Source organism: Palaemon carinicauda, chromosome 27 (genome assembly GCF_036898095.1).
Source record: "Palaemon carinicauda isolate YSFRI2023 chromosome 27, ASM3689809v2, whole genome shotgun sequence".
Lineage (NCBI taxonomy): Eukaryota > Metazoa > Arthropoda > Malacostraca > Decapoda > Palaemonidae > Palaemon > Palaemon carinicauda.
In genome coordinates, this window is record NC_090751.1 from 1,270,506 (window position 1) to 1,293,080 (window position 22,575).

Consider the following 22,575-nt stretch of genomic DNA (forward strand, 5'->3'; position numbering starts at 1 on the left):
TTGTAGGATCAACTGATATCAAAATAAAATAAATTTTCAGCTAAAATATGAAAGAACTGAAAATAAAAATATGTAAGCAACTAAAAGCCATACTGTACATCACACACATCTCAGAGTAAAAATTATCAATTTTTTGACTGTTTGAGATGAGTTTCACAAAGCCCTTTGCAACTCCTTGAGCAGAGGCCTGAAAATTATGCATTGCTTTTTTAATGGTCAATCCATTCACATTGTATGATGACTGAAACATGTTACTATGGTTTCCTGTAAACTATCATTAGGGTATTTGCTTTTATTGAATTTTTCCAGTTTAGTGAGGTACTGTACTATATTTTTTTCATTTTACTGCAGTTAAACAAAAAATATTCTATGGATAAATTCATGAAAACCAAATTAGAAAATAAATTGTGAAATCATTTCATTCTTTAAAAAAATGTGGAAATTATGTGCAAACAAAGCATTTCACATCACATATACAATTTAAAATCACTATGAATTTCTTACTCCACCCAACCATACGAAAACTAATATGCTGATTTTAAGTGGATCTCTGCACTGAATTTTATTTTTAATACATTGTATTATCAGAGAATTAATTATGAAATAAGAGATACATCAACATGTCTAGTATGCCTCTAATAGGACGGACTCCTTTCTTGCAATAATTGCAGTACTGAGAGACTTGAGCATTTGAATTTCAAAACTACAGGTACGTAATTGATAATTAGTTATAATTTTGTACATGAATATACATATTGCCCTGAAAATAAAAACAATATATATTAATTTGTAATAATGCATTACTATAACAACAATAAACTTTTAATTACAAAGGTAACATCACAGAATAATTCAAACGGGGTGATACTTGTACATCTCCAGTGCAAACTGACTTAATGAGGATATTTGCACTGCCTGCAGAACACGTTTCTTACTTTAGGAGTCCACAACACCTGAAAATGAAAGGAGAGGAATATGTATATAAAAGAAAGAATTTTTCTAAATTACAAAAACTGTTATTTTTAATAATGTCAAAAAATAATTTAGCATCAAGACATGAATTTGACTAAAAATTCTGCTAATTCTTGCTATCTTGTGAAAAAAAAAATAGTTGTTCCTACACTAAATACAAACCCTCATTCTTTACTATAGGAGATATTCTAGCGCGAGCTGAAAAATACGGCAGAAAAACCTTAACAAGGTCGTTAACGACTGGGCCGGTAGTTATCCACCTGTTAGGGGTGGGGAACTAGCCGTCGCAGTGGTAACACCGCTGCTCCTGCTTTTGTTTGACTGGCAGACTAGCCTTTCTTTAGTGTGTTTTTTGATTAACTTTTTCTTTTCTTTCTTTATTAGATGTGATGTTCTTTAATATGAGGAAGTGTCCTGGGATTCCCCCGAAATCTTGTGGCACATTCATGTTCTTTAATATGAGGAAGTGTCCTGGGATTCCCCCGAAATCTTGTGGCACATTCATGTTCTTTAATATGAGGAAGTGTCCTGGGATTCCCCCGAAATCTTGTGGCACATTCATGTTCTTTAATATGAGGAAGTGTCCTGGGATTCCCCCGAAATCTTGTGGCACATTCATGTTCTTTAATATGAGGAAGTGTCCTGGGATTCCCCCGAAATCTTGTGGCACATTCATGTCACCACCGGAGGTGGATCCTCATTCCCTATGCCCTTCGTGTAGAGGTCATAGGTGTTCTAAAGGCTCCCCCTGCCAATTATGTAGAGAATGGTTGCCAACGCAGTGGGATAAGTTCATGAAGAGGAAGAAGAAGAAATCCAAGAAAGATTCGTTACCTCCAGGTTCGCCGTCGAAAGGTAAGGAGTCTCGGGCCTCCTCTTCAGCCTCTCGATCTCTTCCTTCAGACTCTTCCTTGCCTCCTTCCTCCGGGGGGAAGTCAAGGAAGAGCGGCACCATTGACTTAACTCCCATTCCCCCGGGTCAGGCGGATCAAGTTGCCCCTCCCAGTGGGACAGTTTCTTCCATCATCGGAAATAATTCTATAACTGCTTCTATTCCAGATAACGTATGAATGGTATGGCCTGCCCTTGGACTTCCTGGTTCTCCTTCGGTGGAAGTGTGGAACCAGTTCCTCGTGGGCACGGTTTTACCTCGGGTTCCTTCTGTTTTGGAACCTTCGGGAGTTCCGGACCTCGCTGACATCCCGTCAGTCCAATCAGCGGTCGCTGAAGTTTCAGCAGATGTAAGAACTTCAGCTCCCGCAGAACCTACTTCGCTCCGTTTTTGCGCTCCTACGAAACAATGTCGCAAGGGCGATCATCGGGATACCTCCCCCTTCTCCTCCTCCTCCTCTTCCTTATCGTATTCGTCGTCCTCGGAGGATAGGAGAGAGCGAGAGAGAAGAGGAAAAGAACAGCTCGCTCTCCTTCGCCCAGACATTCTCGTCGGAGAGAGAGGTGACATAGGAAGAGACGTCATCGTTCTAGCTCTTCCTCGCCTTCTGTCTCTTCACGAAATGGCTCGCCGAGAAGCGATAAGCACTCTCGCCATAAACATAAGAAGAGTACATCCTCGCGCCATCGTTCTGCTTCGCGATCGTCTTCTTCTCGCGAGGAATCATCTAGGCGCTATAAGAAGAAGAGCTCTACGATATATTCGCGCTCTTCGTCATGAGAGTTTTCTCATAAGCGCAATAAGCGCTCCCGTTGGGGTGATGTTAAATCTAAGGAAAGAGAGCGCTCTGACCGCGATTCCTCCCCTCACATTTTATCGGGAGGAGCTCAGAGCGCTCTAGGGAAGGGAGAAAGAACTCTTCTTCTCGTTGTCGCTTTATATCAATAGAGAGAGAGTGCTCCTGTCCTTCAACCTACCGATCACGCAAAACTCCGGATTTACCTGCATGGGGTCGTTCACCTCGCCCTCGCAGATCGGACAGAACAGCTCCCGTTCCCGTACTTTATAATGAGTTACGGAATATGAGCTTCACGAGAACTTCAGAAGAAGACACGGGTTCAACCCTTCTTCTCGTCGGCTGAGAACAGAGGAGAAAACTGATCAATGCAACCTCTTATTGAGACAGTACCGTTGATTCGGTCGCCTTCGCCTAGACCATCAACTTCCAGGCAAGATCGGGTGCGCGCGGCGCCATTGGCTACCGCCCAGCCTTCCCTAGGAATATCGGCAATGGAGTATGCTACTTCGCCGTTACCCTCAGACACTCGGGCTTCTATCACCCCCCCTCGCGAGGAATTAGCGTGACCGGAAGATTCCTCAGAAGAACAACCATCAAAAGATTTAGAGTCCGCCTATCTGAGGGCTCTATGAACGATGTGTAATATCTCAGGCCTCGGAGATTTACATCTGTCACCTCGACATACCGACGCTCCAGCCTTAAACAGACTATGTCGTCCTCCACCAAACCCTAAGACCAGAATCGAACTTCCCTGGTCTATTCACACTGCAGGCCCTCTGAGGAAGGTCTCGCAGGCCTTCTTGGGGGAAACGGGTTCCTTGAAGTCTCAAGGATCCCATAAACTTCTGCATTTTCCTTTTTCGAGGCAGAGGCGTTTTTATAAGGTCAGAGACGCCAACCCTTCTCCTCTGACACTGGATCCCCTCACAGCAAGGCTCATGCCTGGCTGCTCTGCAGAGAGACTCTCTTCTCTCCAAGTCTCTTTCACCGCCACAGAAGCCTCGGCAATGGAAGCAGCGTCAATGTCCCTTCTGGAGGCATTATCCTGGTTTGACACGTGGTCAGATACAGTCGGCTACCTAGCTAGTCACAAAGACCTTTCAAACCAAAACTCCATGCAGTCCCTACAAGAAGTCCTAGCAGCCGGGGCCAAAACAATGGACTTCCTAAATGCTACGGCTGCAACAATGTGGGGCAACTGGATTCTCAAAAGGAGGGAATCAGTAGTCTCCAGACTTCATAGGAGCATCGGTAAGACTGAAAAATCTGATTTGAGGAACTCAGATCTTCTGCAACCCTTCCTGTTTTCTAAGCAAGCGGTCTCCTCTGCCCAGGATACTTGGAGGAAAGAGACGCAGCACTCTGCGATGCTAAAGGCTGCTTCCTTTCGCCCAATGCAACAGCCTAATGTGAAAGCCACCACTGTTTAATCAGTTCGAGGTGAAGAGTTATAACTGGCTCGATCTCCAGCACCATACAGTGGTAGGCTGATAGGGGGTACTGTTCACGCTAACTTCTCATGCCGATACAGAACTCATGCATTGACTGGTTGGTTAACAATCATGACCCTGGTGTGACATGACCACTGTTTCATCAGTTGCATGTTAGTGATCGTATCTCCCGCACAAATATGGTTATTATTTACGCTAATCCTCAAGCAGCTGCAGAGCGTAGCCAGCAGAGCTAACATGCCGGCTGGTACAATCGTGAGCTTGGGGTAACAGCTACTACCACTGTCTACCTTCTAGCTGCTGTGGAGTTTGACCCTTACCTTTGGGGTCAATCAGTAAGGTAAGCTCCACACAATAGTGACTGATGCTTACACCAGTATGAGGTGATTGGTTCTCCTCGACCAACTCCAATTTCTGCTTCCAATTTTGAAAAGACAGAAAGAAGGAAAAATTGAAGAAGTTCAGGAAGGCCAATCACAAAAAAATCCTGCGGGACATTGAGGAATTTCTCCTCTCTTGAGAAAAGAAGACAGTTTTCACTCGGTACCTTATCGTGTGGATTAGAAAGGTAGGCCATGGGTCACGTACAGCTGCGCTGATCCAAGGAACTGGCAATTACTCAGACTGATCACAAAGGAGCACCGCCAGTCACCAATGGCTGACAGCTTATAGGGCTATGGCTAATATTCTATGACCTTTCACACAGGCTAACGGCATGTGGGGCAGTGGCCAGTCACCCAAGAGCCGACAGCCCTCAGGCCTGAGGCCTATCAATCGGGAGCAAACAGCCTGCAGGGCCACTACTGATCACATATGGCTGATAACCAACTTACCCCATATGGGGCTAAGAGCCAATTGGTCCCGCACAAGGCCAATCACAGCAAAGGCCAAGTGATCGAGGAGCTTGATTGCCCTCCTTCACCATTTACCTGGACGAGGGAGTATTGCTTCGGTCTCTGATGTCGTGCATCAGTACTGCTTCATCCACTGTGTGGTATCCCTCAAGTGCTCTGGTCTTTCAAGTAAGACCAGGGTCAAACCATCTGGCTTGGGTTTGAGGAAGGTGTGTGCCTTCTCCAAATCCCAGGAATGACCACAAGCAGCTTCTTCCTCCAAAAGGGATTGGACCCTGCTCTAATTATTCTTGTCCCTCCCAGGTTCAGGCCAGCTTGGCAGTTTGGAGGAAGAAGAATTGTGAGGAGCGATGTAAAGTTATATCCCCCACCCTCAGTCATGGGGATGCCTTGCCATGCACATTCCCTTATCCTTCCATCCAAATACACTCCATACTGTACCTATTTTCTAGGTTCCATCTCTGGACATGTGAAAAGAGGTAGGTCGATCCTGGATTTTTGCACTTCAACTTCTACAATCCTCTCTCGTCGGCTGATCATGAGTTGTGGCAGAGATGGAGCATGAATCTGTACTCCTCTTGGACGAAGCAACTGAACATGCTATGTTCAGTTGGAACTTAAGTCCATACTCAGCCTTCGGAGAGCAAGACTTCATGCTTTTGGAGATTCCAGGGAGTTGTTGTACATGAAGGCCTTCACTCATTCTGAAAAGGCCTCTTTTATTCCTCAGGTGTTCACAAAAGTGTCCAGCTGAGTGTTAAGCTTGGGACACTTGGAATTACTAATTCATTATTTCCAGGATGAGATTGAAACTACTCACTCTTATTACGATCTGAGGATAGCGATTGAAGAGAGTCTGATCTCATGCCCAAGCAAAGGACGAACACCTAGGAATGCTGTTTGACTGAATTTTTCCTTGTACTTGTATCACCAAACTCAAACAGGTAGTGCACCTGTTCCTGATCAGTAGGAATGAGCACTCATGATAGCAAGGAAGAACTGTAGAAAAAAGGAGAAGAGTGAGTTTGCTCTCTCTTCTTCCTTCTCTACCAATTCCTCCTTTATTATTATTATTATTATTATTATTATTTCTACTTGCTAAGCTACAACCCTAGCTGGAAAAGCAGAATGCTATAAGCCCAGGGGCTCCAACAGAGAAAATAGCTCAGTGAGGAAAGGAAACAAGGAAAAATAAAATATTTTAAGAAGAGTAACAGCATTAAAATAAATATCTCCTATATAAACTATAACACTTTAACAAAACAAGAGGAAGAGAAATAAGATGGAACAGTTTACCCGAGTGTACCCTCAAGCAAGAGAACTCTAACCCAAGAGAGTGGAAGACCATGGTAGAGAGGCTATGGCACTACCCCAGACTAGGGAACAATGGTTTGATTTGGAGTGTCCTTCTAGAAGAGCTGCTTACATAGCTAAATAGTCTCTTCTACCCTTAACAAGAGGAAAGTAACCACATTGCTGTAGTTAACCCCTTGCATGAAGAAAAACTGTTTGTTAATCTTAGCGTTGTCAGGTGTATGAGGAAAGAGGAGAATATGTAAAGAATAGGCCAGTCTATTTGGTGTGTGTGTGCAAGCAAAGGGAAAATTAACCGTAACCAGAGAGAAGGATCCAATTTAGTACTTTGTGGCCAGTCAAAAGATCCGATAAAACTCTAGCGGGAGTATCTTTCCCACTAATATTCCCTTTAGACACTTCTTAGAAGGAAGAAGCAGTAGTAGTTGTACAGGATGCCTCTTGCAATAGTTCCTCTAGAATTCTTGCTTATGGTTCTCTTCTTCGGGAGGGATTGACATATCTCGGCCTCTGATCATCACCTTAGAGGTCAGGTGGAGTTGTAAGCCAGGTGAGAGAGAGGATGCTCTTACCTTCATCATTCTTTACATGATACTGTATAGGAGAAATGTCCTTATCCTTAGGAAGCTGCTCTTCCTCTTCTGAAGGGAATATTGAGTCTCAACTGCTTGTCCAAGGATCAACAACCTTCACCATCCAGGTCGAGTGGAATAGGTTTGTCTCCCTTCCTGGTCTCTTACATGGAACCCTCCGAGATGACTCCAAGTCAAGTGGTGTCCTGTTTTGTTAGCTCTCAGGTAGGCTGTGAGAGAGAGACACTAGAATGGTGGATGAAAAGAATGTCTCTCTCCAGTCAGAGGACTTTTCAGCAGATCATGGATTACTGAAAAAGCTCCACAGTAAAGTTTCGATCCCTACCCCTTGGGGGAATGACTCATGCTTGAAGGGAGCTTTGGCAAGTATGGCCCTTATCTTGAGTGATCATGTGCATTTGCATTGGGTCTTTCCCTCAAAACTCCCTGGTCTCTGCTTTGGCAAGAAATTGGAGAAAAAGAGGCTTCTCGGTATTGAGTGGATAACCTCCTTCTCAAGGGAACTGTTCATGCTTGAAAGAAGTTTCGAGAATTCATGTCTATACAGCAGCTTAGAGCCTCATTCTCATGGTACTGGCGCAAGCGGCTACTGCTAATCTGAGGAGTTAATCAAAGGGATCTTTCCATCAAGACTGGATGTCTTCTCTGCATTGGCAAGATTAGGAGAGTTTCAAGCTTTTCATCATGTCAAACCTTTGAGGGATGGGGTTCTGTTGTGTTCACCATCTCACAAACTGTAAGTTGACATGAAGTTGCCTGGGGCCTCATCAGGGCACTGCAGTGCTATTTGAGTAAGACTTTTGGTCTGTGCATACTTCTGCAATCTCAAGGTAGAATTCTCAAGCCTAGCCCTGTCAATAGCCTTACTGTTTAAGCTGTTGGTGTACTAGGAGCTGAAGTTGTAGGACCACCCTTGCCTCTCTATACATTACAGACGTTACCCACAGATCCTTAGACCACTTTTCCTTTTCCTTGGGTCCTAAGGTGGCTGCTCAGTAGTTGTGTAACATTCTCAGCTCCTCATAGGACTTATTATGACTCCCATTGAAGGTAATACATGATTCTCCAGGAAAGCTAGAAAGAATGGTTCTTCTACCTCTTTCTTGTTCCCCTCTCAAGGTGATGCAGCAGCTTCAATCGTTACACGTTGGTCGGACATCTGATGCTGGTGAGTTTAATGATAAAGCACAGCACCTTTTTTGCAAGCTAAGTCTACCAAGATACAACTCCTCCATCCTCCTGGTAAGGGGAGGAAGGGTTGGTGTCTTAGTAGCACTGCTCTTGATACTCCTATTTTAATACTAACAATGATATCTCCCTGTTAGGGAAATAGGTTTTCCATGTCATAGTACTAGCTTCCTTTTAAGCCAGTAATGGCCCAGGTCTTAACAGCTTCTACATCCCTGTTATTAGCTGTTAGTTGTTGGAGTCATTTTTCTCGGAAGGATGATATGTCCAGTGAAGAAAAGAACCTTCCCATTATTTCAAAGGACAAAAGGTTTGTATATTCGTAGGAACAAGTAACAAAATAAAGTAATTTGTATTTTTCTTAGCTATTCAAATCTCAACCACCCCACTCAGTCTTAGTCTTAAGAACAAAAATGGACAATCGTTAAGCAACTTCCTTGTTAACGATTCAATGTACATTCCAACAATGCAACGGCGCTGAAGTTAGCCTTAATTTAAAATGACCTGAGTGTGGATAGCTAGGAAAAATACAAACCACTTTCAAAATACATTATCTTTCTTAGCAATCTAAAAGTTCTCTTGAGTCTTAACCCTTTTACCCCCAGGCTATTTGGAATTTTCCAACCCTTAACCCCCAGGGTTTTTTTTTTTCCCAGAACATTTTGCAGTATATTTTTTTTTAAATTGCTCTAACAGCCTTAATTTTTGTCATAGAGAGGTCAGGTTGGTCTCATTCTCATGGAAAATGCCTGAATTTTCCTTTTTGCAAGGACGTACCGGTACGTCCATGGGGGTAAAGGGATGGCTTTTGTGAAACGTACCAGTACGTCCTTTAGGGGTAAAAGGGTTAATAAATATGATAATATATGAAAAAAAGGGTATTCAAACCTGATATTGTTTCACTGACTGTTCCACAATGCTGAAGGGCATTTCTGTTCGTACATGACTGGAACTTTTGCACCTGAAATAAAAAAACAAAATACAATCTGCCAAGAAAATTCCGATAATTTATCAACCCTAATCATTTGATTTTCCTTGTATTAACAGAAAAATAATTCAACATATTTACTCTTACTAGAAATTTCCATTACAGTTTTTGGAGTAGGCGTGCAGAAATGCATTTAATAGTTTTAGAAATAAACTACTACAGAACTGCGCTGTACTTTCAGCTAAAGACATTTTGCAAAACTAAAAATTTATATTGAATAAATACAAGACAGATAAAAATTTTAAATACTTTACTGTAGAACAGTAGCATATGCTACCAAGACAAGGAAAATTTTTATAACTGGTACTTTACTCTTAAATAGATAGCAATGCATTAATATATAGTATTTTTTCAAATAATTAAGACGCTATTTATTCCACAAACTCAACTATTGTAATCATCTAACTAGAATATTAATATTCACTTGAATGAGGATGAAAAACCTAGTGTAGGATGTCTAGACATATGTAACTTTTAAAATAACTTTTTCTCCAATTCTTATTTATTTTAGTAGCACTCTGTGCTAGGGCTGAACAACACAGGCCATACGCTGTACAATTGTGTTCCAAGAACAATAATCAACATCGAGCAAATGCTGTGTTAAGCCTTTTACCCCCAAGCTATTTGGAACTTTCCAACCCTTAACCCCCAGGCGTTTTCTTCTTCAAGCACATTTTGCAATATATTTTTTTTTTTCAAATTGCTCTAACAGCCTTAATTTTCGTCATAGAGAGGTCAGGTTGGTCTCATTATTTTGGAAAATGCCTGAAGTTTCTCATAAAGTTATCAAAAATATGCTAAAAAATGTAAATAGCAGATTTTTGCAAGGACGTACCAGTACGTCCATGGGGGTAAAGGGATGAGTTTTGTGAAACGTACCAGTACGTCCATTGGGGGTAAAAGGGTTAAAAGATGCTGTCAGGGCGGAAGTAATGTGTACCAATTTTTTGCCAAAATTTGTATATAGACTTTCATTGCCTAGAAGCTGCTTCAACAACTAATAAACAATAATGTATAAAGTTCTGGCCCTTTAGTAATCATGGACAGTGTACCAATCCTGGAAAACCAAGGTTGATTTGACAAAATGAATCTTAGCAGAATTTCCTACTAAAAGACTCAAGTTTACTCAGTTGCTGACATAAATTATAAGGAACTAAAGCTAACAACAGGTGAAGATAGACCAGCGAATGAATTCCTATTTCATGATAGCTGGGTGAGTTTGATTCAGGTTAACAGTGAAAATAATGCAATATGAAATTCAATGTCTGTAAAGGATTCAAGGTGAAATATGTTGTCCTAAGTTAAACTATATTATAATCTGGGAATCTTGATTATTTCAATAAGCTGTCTTCCCATAGATAAGGATAAACCTATCTCAACAAAGAGTTAGAATACTAGATTGGGAACAGAAATATTTCTGGGCTCAACCTGTGTCGCTCCGTGAAATGCTCCTTAAAGCACCATTTCTAAGGTATAAATACTGCTAAATATACCAGAGAAAAAAAGTTGCATGGAATGCCAGGAATATACCCAGCTCGCTCACCCCTAAAGGGTGTCGGTATTAAAACTGGGGGCGAGTGAAACCACTACCAGAGGTCCCTTTCCAATTAGACTTCTCCCTCCTCAAAATCCCCCGTTACTACGAGGTGTCGTTCACTACAGCTACTGGCCCCACCCCCCACCACCACTATATCTTTTTTCCCCGTACGTGATATGCACAGCTGATCTAATCAGTTAACTCAATATCACAGTTTTTACAGACCAATAGGAACAGTACTTTCATGTTCCATGTAGCTTGAAGAGTGTTAGCAAACAAAGTAAAGCAGTCTTTGAAAATAGGATGCAAAGTAGTGTGTAGAAACAATGAATTACCTACTTACAGTACAGTAAAACCGAGTTAATGGCTGTTAAAAAAATATAATATAAAAACACTAATAAAACAATGCATCTCTTGCAAAAAATAAAAATCAATGAACCTAAACATAGTGCTGTGTAAGTCTTCGCGCAGATAAAAAATACCCGAGTAATATACATTTACAACAGCTTAGAAATGTAAAAAAAAAAACATGTTTGAATAAAAAAATATAAAGAGCTTACCTTGGCTATCTATAGAAGGTGCCACATACTGGTTTGGAATGTTGCAGAGTTGCTGCATGTTTGTTGCTGTAGCGTTTGTACTTGCTGCTTGTGAATGACAGACAGAAGAAGACTTGGATAACCAGTCTTGTGGTGTGTGTACTCTTTGGTGTGGGAAACTCTGAGACTGTTCTAAGAGATTAGAGCAATGATGATACAGCTGGTCTTCCAGAGACTTGGGCTGTCTCTGTAATTTAATGTCAAACTCGGGTATTGATGAGCAATGCGATTGATTGGGGTATGGAGCCGTGTAATCGGGGGGATATGTAACGTGATGAGGAACTGTACGAGGTGCTTGTAAATTTTTGTTTTGCTTGTCGAGGTCATCGCCTGGCTCGATATACTTATCGTACATCTGACCTTGGTTGTGGTGAGATGAGGGATGACTGGAAGCATTGGTACTCTTAGATACGATTTGACATTGATAAGCATTTGCCGTTGATTGCGTGATTGTATTTACACTGTAAGTATTTTGCGCATGATATCTTTGACTGTGGGTCACCGAGGACCCTCTGCCGTCAAATTCAGTTTTACTGCACAGCCTGCAATTTTGATTACTCCTATTCAATAGGAAATTACTTTCATTACCAGTTGTTGGGCAATGCCTATATGCAGCATTACTTTCAACTTTTGAATGATGGTGAAGATGCATATTACATGTACTTGATGTGGAATGACAATTTTCGGATGTATGAATGCTATGAAATTCTTTGTTTGTATTTTGTGGGTGATAATTGAGCTTTTCATTTGAAAGTGTTACGGATGAGCACAAAAAGGGTTGAACTGTTTCAGGACTAAGTTGAGGTAAAGGTATTGAGTCTTGGGGGCTGTAACTCTGATGGTAAACGTCTGCTTTTGGCTTACATATAGTAGAGTTACTGTGCATTTTTGTTGGGAGGGTGCATAGTTCTTCAGTTGAGGTGCGTTTTCGAGGAATGTTCGATGTCTTGTGCTTCCTTTCCTTTTTAAAGCACTCCTCCATGGTAATAAGCTCCGAAAGCTCTGAGAAACTGCAGTCTTCGGGTTCTTTTTTAAGCGAACAAGATTCCGTTTTAAACTCTTGACTGGCTCTTTTTGGAACCTTTGATCTCTTGCTTATTCTAAATTCAGAAGAGGATTTAACTGTGGGATCTACCTCTTCAATCATTTTCTGCAGGGTTTTAGGATCTGTGAGATGCTCAACCATTGACAACATTTCAGGGGGCATCTGGAAAAAGATGAAACCATATCATTCTAAGAGGTACTTTCCCTATTTCTTACAAGTATAAATTTTTACCCCATAATTAAACAAACTTAGAAATCAATGTCAGTAATGTATACATACAGTGAAGCAAGCAAAATGAAATTCCATTTTAAAGTGATTCTAAATAGAAGAGTAATATAAAAGAAAACAAAATAAATTTTAAAATGGATTTGTACTTTTCCTAGCCATACAAACACGAGTCCTTTTAAAAAAGGATATATCTCCAGTAGTGCTGGAAAGGTGAAAGGCCATTGAACTATGTCCCGAGGATAAGGACCATCCCACCCCGGGACTTAATACCCTGGCCTGGCAAGATTGCTCAAAGCTCTCTTTAAGCATGGACCATTCCCCCTGAAAAGAAGGGGTCTAACTCTACCGAGAAGCTTCTTCAGCACACAGGGCCAGGCAACACTCGGTCTAAATCGGGTAATTCCCTCGTTAGGTAGAGAAACTATGATAAAGCAAGACAAGTTACACTCCAAATATCATCATCTTCCTGATCGGAAGAGCGAGAAAAATCTCCAGTAGATGGGTACACAACACATGGTACAGTATTTCAAAGGTTTGTATCCTCATGAGAAGAAAATTCACTCCACAACATACTTACCTTACAGTGCGCTTATCCTCTCAAGCAAGGGCTCTCACTAAAATGAAAAAGCCAATACTTATAAATGAACAAAGAAAAGATCCAACAGCCGAGAGAGAAGCGAGACGATCCGTCTGTGGTCATTGCTACCAAAGACAAAAGTGGCTATTTTGTGACAGGCAGCGGGTGGATGGGGCTTCCCCCTCACGCCACCTGTTGTTAACCAACTACCTATACCTCGTTAACAATTTATGGCCATTCAAGCGGCGCTGAATACATACAATCGTACAGTCTCCCTATTTAAAAGGATGGTAGGTTTGAATACTGTATGTGGAGGAACAAATGACATTAAAACAATGTGAAGCTTTAAGATTCTGAAAGATGAATTGCATACTAATGCCCCTGTATATGAATATGAGTATATTTACGTAAATTGTTTAGTTTTTAATAAATGTACTAATACTTGAAGTGAATCTCTCTACTTGTTTGTCAGTATCAAACTAATGTCCACCATGTTCTTTCATGGGATGTGGGTACTGTATAGCCTTACTATTATATACCTATTGTATAGCTGTTCAATTCTGTTTTACTAATTCTCCATAAAACTTTAGCCACAGTTTTATCCATATTAATAACGAACATATTGGTAAAGTAAGAGCCTTGTCATGCAAGTACATTTGCTGATGTCCTGCCTTCCAAGTTAGCTCAAAGAAGCGAGTATTAGCGAGAAAACTTTAGTCGCCCATACTCGTCCTCTAGCGACGACTAAGGATATCTCATTACAGTTTTGTAATGATCAGAGTTGCAGATAGGCTGTGACATCCATAAGAGAAATATGAGTGTGGTCCTTATCGGCTGAAGGTAAATAGATGATAGGATTCAAGAATTGATCTGCAATGCTTATTAGTAATACCAGACAAAAAGTTGAATTTTCTTACTGTACTTTATATAAAGACAACAATAAAGTATTTGCAGCTGGGGTTATAATAAGCTCCATTACTGTAGTAGAATTATATTATTATTATTTGCTAAGCTACAACCCTAGTTGGAAAAGCAGGATGCTATAAGCCCAGGGGCTCCAACAGGGAAAATACCTCAGTGAGGAAAGGAAACAAGGAAAAACAAAATATTTTAAGAACAATAACATTAACATAAATATTTCCTAAGTAAACTATAAAAACTTTAACAAAACAGGAGGAAGAGTGATTAGATAGAATACTGTGTCCGAGTGTACCCTCAAGCAAGAGAACTCTAACCCAAGGCAGTGGAAGACCATGGTACAGAGGTTATGGCACTACCCAAGACTAGAAAACTATGGTTTGATTTTCGAGTGTCCTTCTAGAAGAGCTGCCATAGCTAAAAATAGTTTACTAAGACCTCGGAGTAACGTTTATAGAATAAGAATTTACTCAAAGGGCTTGTTCTTAAATTAGATAAAAATATACCAAAGTAGTTTTCAAACGAGCAATTGGATACGAGAATACAGAAAATGAAAAATAAATGTAGCTGGGTCCCAAGGTACACTGAGCTCATTATGAAGTATACGATGCTAGGCAAAATGAGCCCTCAAGGAATTCAATATCAGAAGAAAGTGGTACTGAAGGATTTAAAATATGAAGTAAGGAAGCACACAAAAAAGGGCATATAGCATCCTATTATTATTTTATCAAAGAAATCTTAATCAAAAAGATAATACGGCTTTGAGCTTGGGTACACTTGGGCATACCATTTTATCTTATTTCTCTCCTTTTTTTTTTTTTTTTTTTAAGAATCTATAGTTTATATATGAAACCTCTAATTTATTGTTGTTACTTTTCTTGGAATATTTCATCCTAATTGTTCATTACTTCTCTTGTGGTTTATTTATTTCTTTGTTTCCTTTCCTCACTGGGCCATTTTCCCCGATGGAGCCCTTGGGCTTATAGCATCTTACTTTTCCAACTATGGTTGTAGCTTGGCTTGTAATAATATCTCAATGACAATGTGATTGAAATATTCTAGTCTATTTGTTCATTACTTCTCTTGTGGTTTATTTACTTCCTTGTTTCCTTTCCTCACTGGGCCATTTTCCCAGTTGGAGCCCTTGGGCTTATAGCATCCTACTTTTCCAACTATGGTTGTAGTTTAGCTTGTAATAATATCTCAATGACAATGTGAGAGAATGATTACACAATACATTCAAAGACAAAACAAAATCTGATTGGGGATATCTTTAAAACTAGTTGAAGAGAAAGAGGTTATCACAGTCGGCTTACCGAAGAAGTAACGGAGATTAGGTGTTCCTCGCTATTCTGACTGACAATTATTGGGAGAAGTTTCCGTCTCTGATTTCTGATCTCGTCCTTGGCCTCCTTATTGCTGGGGAAAGAATGAATTAAATTAAGATTTGTCTTTTTAAAAAGGTTTTGCAACCTTTACATTCTGCTACAGCAAAGTTGGTTTGTCTTTAGAAAATTAATTTTGTCTTGTACAGTACTTTACTGTATTATGGTAATAGACCTACGCATACTGGATATGGGTGTACTATTCCTTTACATAATACTATCTATGATTACAAAAATTAATATCTTGATTTATATATTAATAATAATGTTGGTATTACTGTAGTGTGATGAATTACAACCCACGAAACTAAATGAAGCAGTTTATGGAAAAATATTGCATAGTAAAGAGTTATTTACGTATAACTATTCATGAAATTATCCACAAAATATACATTGTTATTAAAGCCTTGACTTGAAAGGAAGAAATAAACTGAAGACAGGCTAACAATTCACCAGTACTAAGCACATTCCAGTTACCATCAATACAGTACATATTATGCAAGTGAAAAATATCTTTCATTATCTTCTGATATACAGTAAATAATACATACATACATACATATACCAAGGCACTTCCCCCAATTTTGGGGGGTAGCCGACATCAACAAGAAACATAAACAAAAAGGGGACCTCTACTCTCTACGTTCCTCCCAGCCTAACAAGGGACTCAACCGAGTTCAGCTGGTACTGCTAGGGTGTCACAGCCCACCCTCCCACATTATCCACCACAGATGAAGCTTCATAATGCTGAATCCCCTACTGCTGCTACCTCCGCGGTCATCTAAGGCATCGGAGGCAGCAGCAGGGCCTACCGGAACTGCGTCACAATCGCTCGCCATTCACTCCTATTTCTAGCACGCTCTCTTGCCTCGCTCACATCTATCCTCCTATCACCCAGAGCTTCATCAAAAAAGAACTGAAACCATTTCATTTTCATCCCCAAGGTAAACTGTAAATACTACATTGACAGTCTTGAAAGGCTTCATTAGGAAAAATAACCTTCTCTTGCCTTCGTCCATTTCATTTGAAATATTTACCTGACGACTGTATTGATGCAAACAAACGTTTCCGCCTGGGCCGTCTCCTTGTTGAGCTCGATATAACCCCGGCTCCTGAGGGTAACGAGAGATCCTCCCTTGCACTTCAGTCTGTAGGACACCAGACCTTGGCCTTGCGTGCTTGTGAACACTAAGGAAGAAAATACGATGCATTTTGTGTGATTGCGATTATTAACCCTTTTTCCCCCAAAGGACGTACTGGTACGTTTCACAAAACTCATCCCTTTACCCCCATGGATGTACCGGTATTTCCTTGCATAAAAATGCTATTTAAATTTATTTTTGCATATTTTTGATAATTTTTTGAGAAACTTCAGGCATTTTCCAAGAGAATGAGACCAACCTGACCTCTCTATGTAAAAAATTAAGGCTGTTAGAGCAATTTAAAAAATATATACTGCAAAATGTGCTTGAAAAAAAATAACCCCATGGGGGTTAAGGGTTGGAAATTTCCAAATAGCCTGGGGGTAAAAGGGTCAAAGATTTTTAGTGGGATAAAAAAATGTAAATACACATACAGTTCTTATAAACCTAAATAAAATATTTATTTCTCATAATTACAAATTGTTCTCTTACTAGAGATCTGGGTATGGTGTACTCCACAATCTCGTTCCCCTTTTCCCTTAAACAGGTGTTGTGAAAGTTTTTAGCAGCTAAAGTATGAATGTGGCAGTAACTGGTGTGTTGTTTTTATGTGGACCCACCTGTTAGAGAAATGGCAGATTGTTTAAAAAAATATATATGTGTGACTGTTTTTGCCCATACATACATACAGTAGTACAGTACACACATATATATACAATTTATACACATTATAGGAAACAAAAGACTTACTTAGTTTATGAGCCACCATTGACCACACCATATCTTCCGAATGCATATACTTGAACGCAGATGTCCCTATCACTTCCGTTGGCATAAGGCCCGTGACGAACGATATTCTGAAATCGGCAAAGAAAGTAATTGTGTAAATAAACCTTTCACAATGTTTACATAAAAACGTGTGAATGCGAGAATATATCTTGTTTATCTCCCAAAATACGCAAAAAAAAAAAAAGTAATTGTATAAATAAACCTTTCACAAAGTTTACAATACCGTAAATATGTGTGAATATGAGATCTTGTTTGACTATCTCCCATAGGATCTGTATTAGTGCATATTTTTTTGTGGATCATCAGCATCCAAATTCAGTTGTGCTGTATAAAATTTTCAAACTGCTAATGATATCCATTCACCCCTTCATGAAAATCCCGAGGAAAGATCTAAATCTTCAAAATCCATTAATACTACTTGCATTTGTTTTGCATCATTTATATTAGCTGGTCTGACCAAAAAAGGGATTTTGACGAAGGAAAAATCTATTTCTGGGCGAGGGACCTGTGTCGCTCCGTGAAATGCTCCTTATAGCATCATTTCAAAGGTATAAATACTGCTAAATATACCAGAGAAAAAAGTTGCATGGAATGCCAGGAATATACCCAGCTCGCTCACTCCTAAAAGGTGTCGGTATTAAAACTGGGGCCAGTGATACCACTACCAGAGATCCCTTTCCAATTAGATTTTTTTATGTGGGAATATATTCATCTGTTTATTGAATAATCTTTAATAATTTAGCTTTGTCTACCTTGATGGTTATGTTTTCTTGTCAATTGATCTGTCCACTTGTCTATCTATCTTCTAAGATGATTACGCTAAATTAAACTAAATATATTTTGATGTAGCTTGGTGAAGATATTTATTCAATGAACCTTATATAAATTACTTTTTGGAAAAAGTGCCTGATTAAGTTGGAGGTCAGGATTTAAGATATTTTGTAGTTAGAATGTGTCACAGTCAGTTACCATTTTTGGAATCCTTTTAATACTGAAAAATCATAATAAAAAACCCTAATATTAGTGTTCAAGTTTGACCTCTAAATATCAAAGGCCGAGGTTACAGATCTGTTACCAGTTTTTGTGATATTTCCAAAATAGTAGATAATGGCTATGGCTTAATCAATTCGGCTTTAAGAGCTTTTGGTAAAGGTATGCTTTCGACTAAGTAATTTTGTCTTACTTGCATAACTATAAACATTCTATTCATTGGGAGCTTGCTATGATATTAGTTAATGACCTGTAAAGATTTACTAGGTGCTCTTTTCTTTGTATATTTTTCTTTTCTAGCATAACTATGGACATTCTATTTATTGGGAGTTTGCTATGTTATTAGTCAATGAACTGTTAGGCCTGTCCTCATAAATAACTGCTCATTTTCAATACTGTCCCAACCGCAACATTGATATTGATCATTAATAAACAGATTTTGACGAAGGAAAAATCTATTTCTGGGCGAGGGACCTGTGTTGCTCAGTGAAATGCTCCTTAAAGCACCATTTCTAAGGTATAAATACTGCTAAATATACCAGAGAAAAAAGTTGCATGGAATGCTAGGAATATACCCAGCTCGCTCACCCCTAAAGGGTGTCGGTATAAAAACTGGGCCGAGTGAAACCACTACCAGAGGTCCCTTTCCAATTAGACTTCTCCCTCCTCAAAATCCCCCGTTACTACGAGGTGTCGTTCACTACAGCTACTGCCCCCCCCCCCACCCCCACCACCACCACAACTACCTATCCTTCTCCCAACATTCCTTGTTAGCACCCGTGAAAGTATAGCCATGTCGTCCTGATGGAAGTTCCTTCCGGCAGCTTCCTACTGTATAATATTTCTGCGAGTGATTTTACAAGAGAATTACCGTCAGGTATCACGGGGTTCTAACCCCCGGAACGACTATTCTAAGATATCGTGTATATCAGGGAGGTAAACAAAATCTATGAAACTTACCTGTGATCTGAGTAAAGTATTTTACCATCCATGGTATGTCTGGTTATGTACTCGTCCTGGGTGGACTCCAGAAGCGAGATCTCCGTTATGGGTCTGTCTTTGACGACTCTGATGAAGCCTACCAGTAAGTGCGTCCCGATTTTGTTCGTCGAGCACACGCTTTGAGCGTCGTCGTCATCTGAGTCTGAGCAAGTGCTGTCTGTCGTTTCTGTAATGTATGAAATATTTCCATTTACAAAATTACAGTATTATTTGTCGCTTTTCTTTTATTTAAATTTATTGCAGTTTACAAAATGAACACAGCACAATCAGTTGAGAAAAGCTAAGCCATCTATATTAATATTTCTAATCTAAGAGGCAACAATTTTTCATATCTAAAATGTGAATTGTGTATTCCATTTATCATTGAATCTTTCATTGCAAATATTTATGACGATATTTGATAAAATAAGAACTGTGTATTCTATTTCATTGAATCTTTCACTGCAATTATTAATGACTAATGCTGTGACACCTGTTTATTAGTACATTACAAAATTCTTAATTTCTCAAAATTCAAGTAAATTTGTTGATAAAGCTTTGAATGAAAAACTTCCCCAAAATGAATGACTTAAATGAGAAAGAGTTAAGAAGAGCGGAGAAAAAAACAAAATGGTACGAAAAACACATTAAAATTTTTACTTTAAGCTCTCGAGGCCTTTAGGATTTAATATAAAATTAATCATACCCAGATTTCTTTTATATCTGGAAGCAAGTCTTGTAATTCATTTTGAGCCTTCATCTTTTATCATTTAAATATTATAAAGGTTGAAGGGAGAATTCATTCAACTTTCTTAAAAGACCAAGGTCTCTCTCCACCCAAGCTAGGACCCATGAAGCCTTTAAACCCTAAATCCTTAACTCAAAAGGACAGGAAGATGTGGACGCTCATGAAAACTTGGGTCCCACAGATGCCGAATCTTTCTTTTCCAACATTCTGTTTTGCTGTTAGATTATGCTGGTTTTGTATCGACATGTATGTTAAATTTTGTTGGAATGGATACTAGATAAATTTCAACACGACTCTTGTAATCACAAGCCCCTGCCTTGACCAAGTTGGGATAATGTACAGTAGTTCGGTCAAAATATGAGTCTTGCTTCACAATCATTAAGGTACAGTACTGTGGAAAAATCATGAAGTTGAGTGTCAGCTGACTTTGTCAGCCCTTCATTAGAATTTACCTCCGGAATGTGAAGCAGTCTGTCTTTTGTATTTCCTGAACTATTTAACCTGCATGTAAAAGATTTGCTATCAATTAAAGAAGGTGGTGTAGACACGTGGTGAAGTAGTGAGGAGAACTTGGGAGGAACTTGTTAGGGGGGAGAAGATTGTGAAGGAGGCAGAGAATTAGATGGTGAGATAAGGTGAAGGATGATATGGAGAGAAGATATTTAGTGGAAGAGGATGCCTTTGATAGAAGGCATTGGAGAGGGCGCATCAGGCAAGCGACCCCTTATTGTATGGATAATGGTGAGGAAGAAAAAACATTTAAGCCATTTTCTTGATTAAAGACATCCTGATTCTTTCGACCTCTTCTTAACCCTTTTACCCCCAAAGGACGTACTGGTACGTTTCACAAAAGCCATCCCTTTACCCCCATGGACGTACCGGTACGTCCTTACAAAAACATGCTATGAAATTTTTTTATTTTTCATATTTTTGATAATGTTTTGAGAAAATTCAGGCATTTTCCAAGAGAATGAGACCAACCTGACCTCTCTATGACAAAAATTAAGGCTGTTAGAGCAATTTAAAATAAATATACTGCAAAATGTGCTGGGAAAAAAATAACCCCTTGGGGTTTAAGGGTTGGAAATTTCCAAAGAGCCTGGGGGTAAAAGGGTTAAGTGTGCAATCTTACCTGGAGTAAATTTGGAAGTACTAGACGAGCATGTTGTTGACGGGCATCTCTCTGGAAGGGGTTTCAGAATGCCTACGATGTGAATGATCTCGTATCGGCTGGGATCGTTACGCGAGAGGGCCTTCTCCATCATTCGGCAAAAGAAGGACCTTCGGGTATCTCTGACATCCTCTGGAAAAGAAGCGAAGACGCTCGAACTACATTCTTCTTAAAAATTTCTTCTTATTCTCAGAGCCTAAAAACTTTCCCTTGGAAAAAATACTAAAAAATTACTTTATTTCTATATATACACTAACCCTAAGTTAATTTGAGTGAGAAAAACATAATATTGAATGAATAAATATTGTATAAATATGTATTTAACTTTAATACACTTTATATGCATACACATACATTTATACAGCAAATACCTCGGCTCTCCAGCTGTTCTCGAACGATTTCGTGGTCCTCCATGTGAATAACGTTATAAATGGAGCTTCCCAGAAGATCGACCTACAAACAGATTAAATTACATAAATGTGAGTCAAGTAGTAAATAATATGCCACTTTCTTTCCTATTCTAATTCATATGTAAAAGATGTTGAAACCTCTGATGTGGAAGAAGTTAGTATGTGACACCTGCAAAGGTATAAAAATCCGATATATGGTACATTCATTTTAAGAATAAGTTTTTAAATTAACACCTTTCACATCAGACATTTTTAAAAAGCAATATTTTCCCGTAAAACTCCATCGAGGAAAATATCAAGGTATAAGTATCATTTTGCACAATAGCATGAATGCCATACGAGAGGAAAAAAAGTGGGTTAACCTAAGGTCTTCTATTGGGGAAAATAACAAGGTATAAGTATCTTTTCGCACAATAGCATGACTGCCATACTAGAGGAAAAAAGTGGGTTAACCTAAGGTTTTCTATTGGGGAAAATAACAAGGTATAAATATCTTTTCGCACAATAGCATGAATGCCATACTAGAGGAAAAAAGTGGGTTAACCTAAGGGCTTCTATTGGGGAAAATAACAAGGTATAAGTATCTTTTCGCACAATAGCATGACTGCCATACTAGAGGAAAAAAGTGGGTTAACCTAAGGTTTTCTATTGGGGAAAATAACAAGGTATAAATATCTTTTCGCACAATAGCATGAATGCCATACTAGAGGAAAAAAGTGGGTTAACCTAAGGTCTTCTATTGGGGAAAATAACAAGGTATAAATTTCTTTTCGCACAATAGCATGACTGCCATACTAGAGGAAAAAAGTGGGTTAACCTAAGGTCTTCTATTGGGGAAAATAACAAGGTATAAATATCTTTTCGCACAATAGCATGAATGCCATACTAGGGGAAAAAAGTGGGTTAACCTAAGGTCTTATATTGGGGAAAATAACAAGATATAAATATCTTTTCGCACAATAGCATGACTGCCATACTAGAGGAAAAAAGGTGGGTTAACCTAA

The 22,575-nt window shown here is 39.3% G+C and overlaps 1 protein-coding gene across 3 annotated transcripts in view; it reads right to left on the reverse strand.

Moving 5' to 3' along the window:
* Window positions 1–309: 309 nt before the first annotated feature.
* LOC137620493 (neuronal PAS domain-containing protein 2-like) overlaps window positions 310–22,575 on the reverse strand; it is a 31,520-nt gene continuing 9,254 nt past the window's right edge. For 2 of the 3 annotated variants that reach the window (XM_068350660.1, XM_068350661.1), the window contains 9 exons: window positions 21,533–21,614; window positions 21,123–21,293; window positions 19,222–19,429; window positions 17,233–17,339; window positions 16,378–16,528; window positions 15,272–15,374; window positions 11,149–12,394; window positions 8,952–9,024; window positions 310–953 (listed from right to left, as the gene is read on the reverse strand). In XM_068350660.1, coding sequence (XP_068206761.1) covers window positions 8,963–9,024; window positions 11,149–12,394; window positions 15,272–15,374; window positions 16,378–16,528; window positions 17,233–17,339; window positions 19,222–19,429; window positions 21,123–21,293; window positions 21,533–21,614 — 2,130 coding nt within the window. In that variant the 3' untranslated portion in view covers window positions 310–953; window positions 8,952–8,962. Of the gene's footprint in view, window positions 954–8,951; window positions 9,025–11,148; window positions 12,395–15,271; window positions 15,375–16,377; window positions 16,529–17,232; window positions 17,340–19,221; window positions 19,430–21,122; window positions 21,294–21,515; window positions 21,615–22,575 lie in introns of all 3 variants that reach the window. The other variant, XM_068350662.1, reaches the window with a different exon arrangement.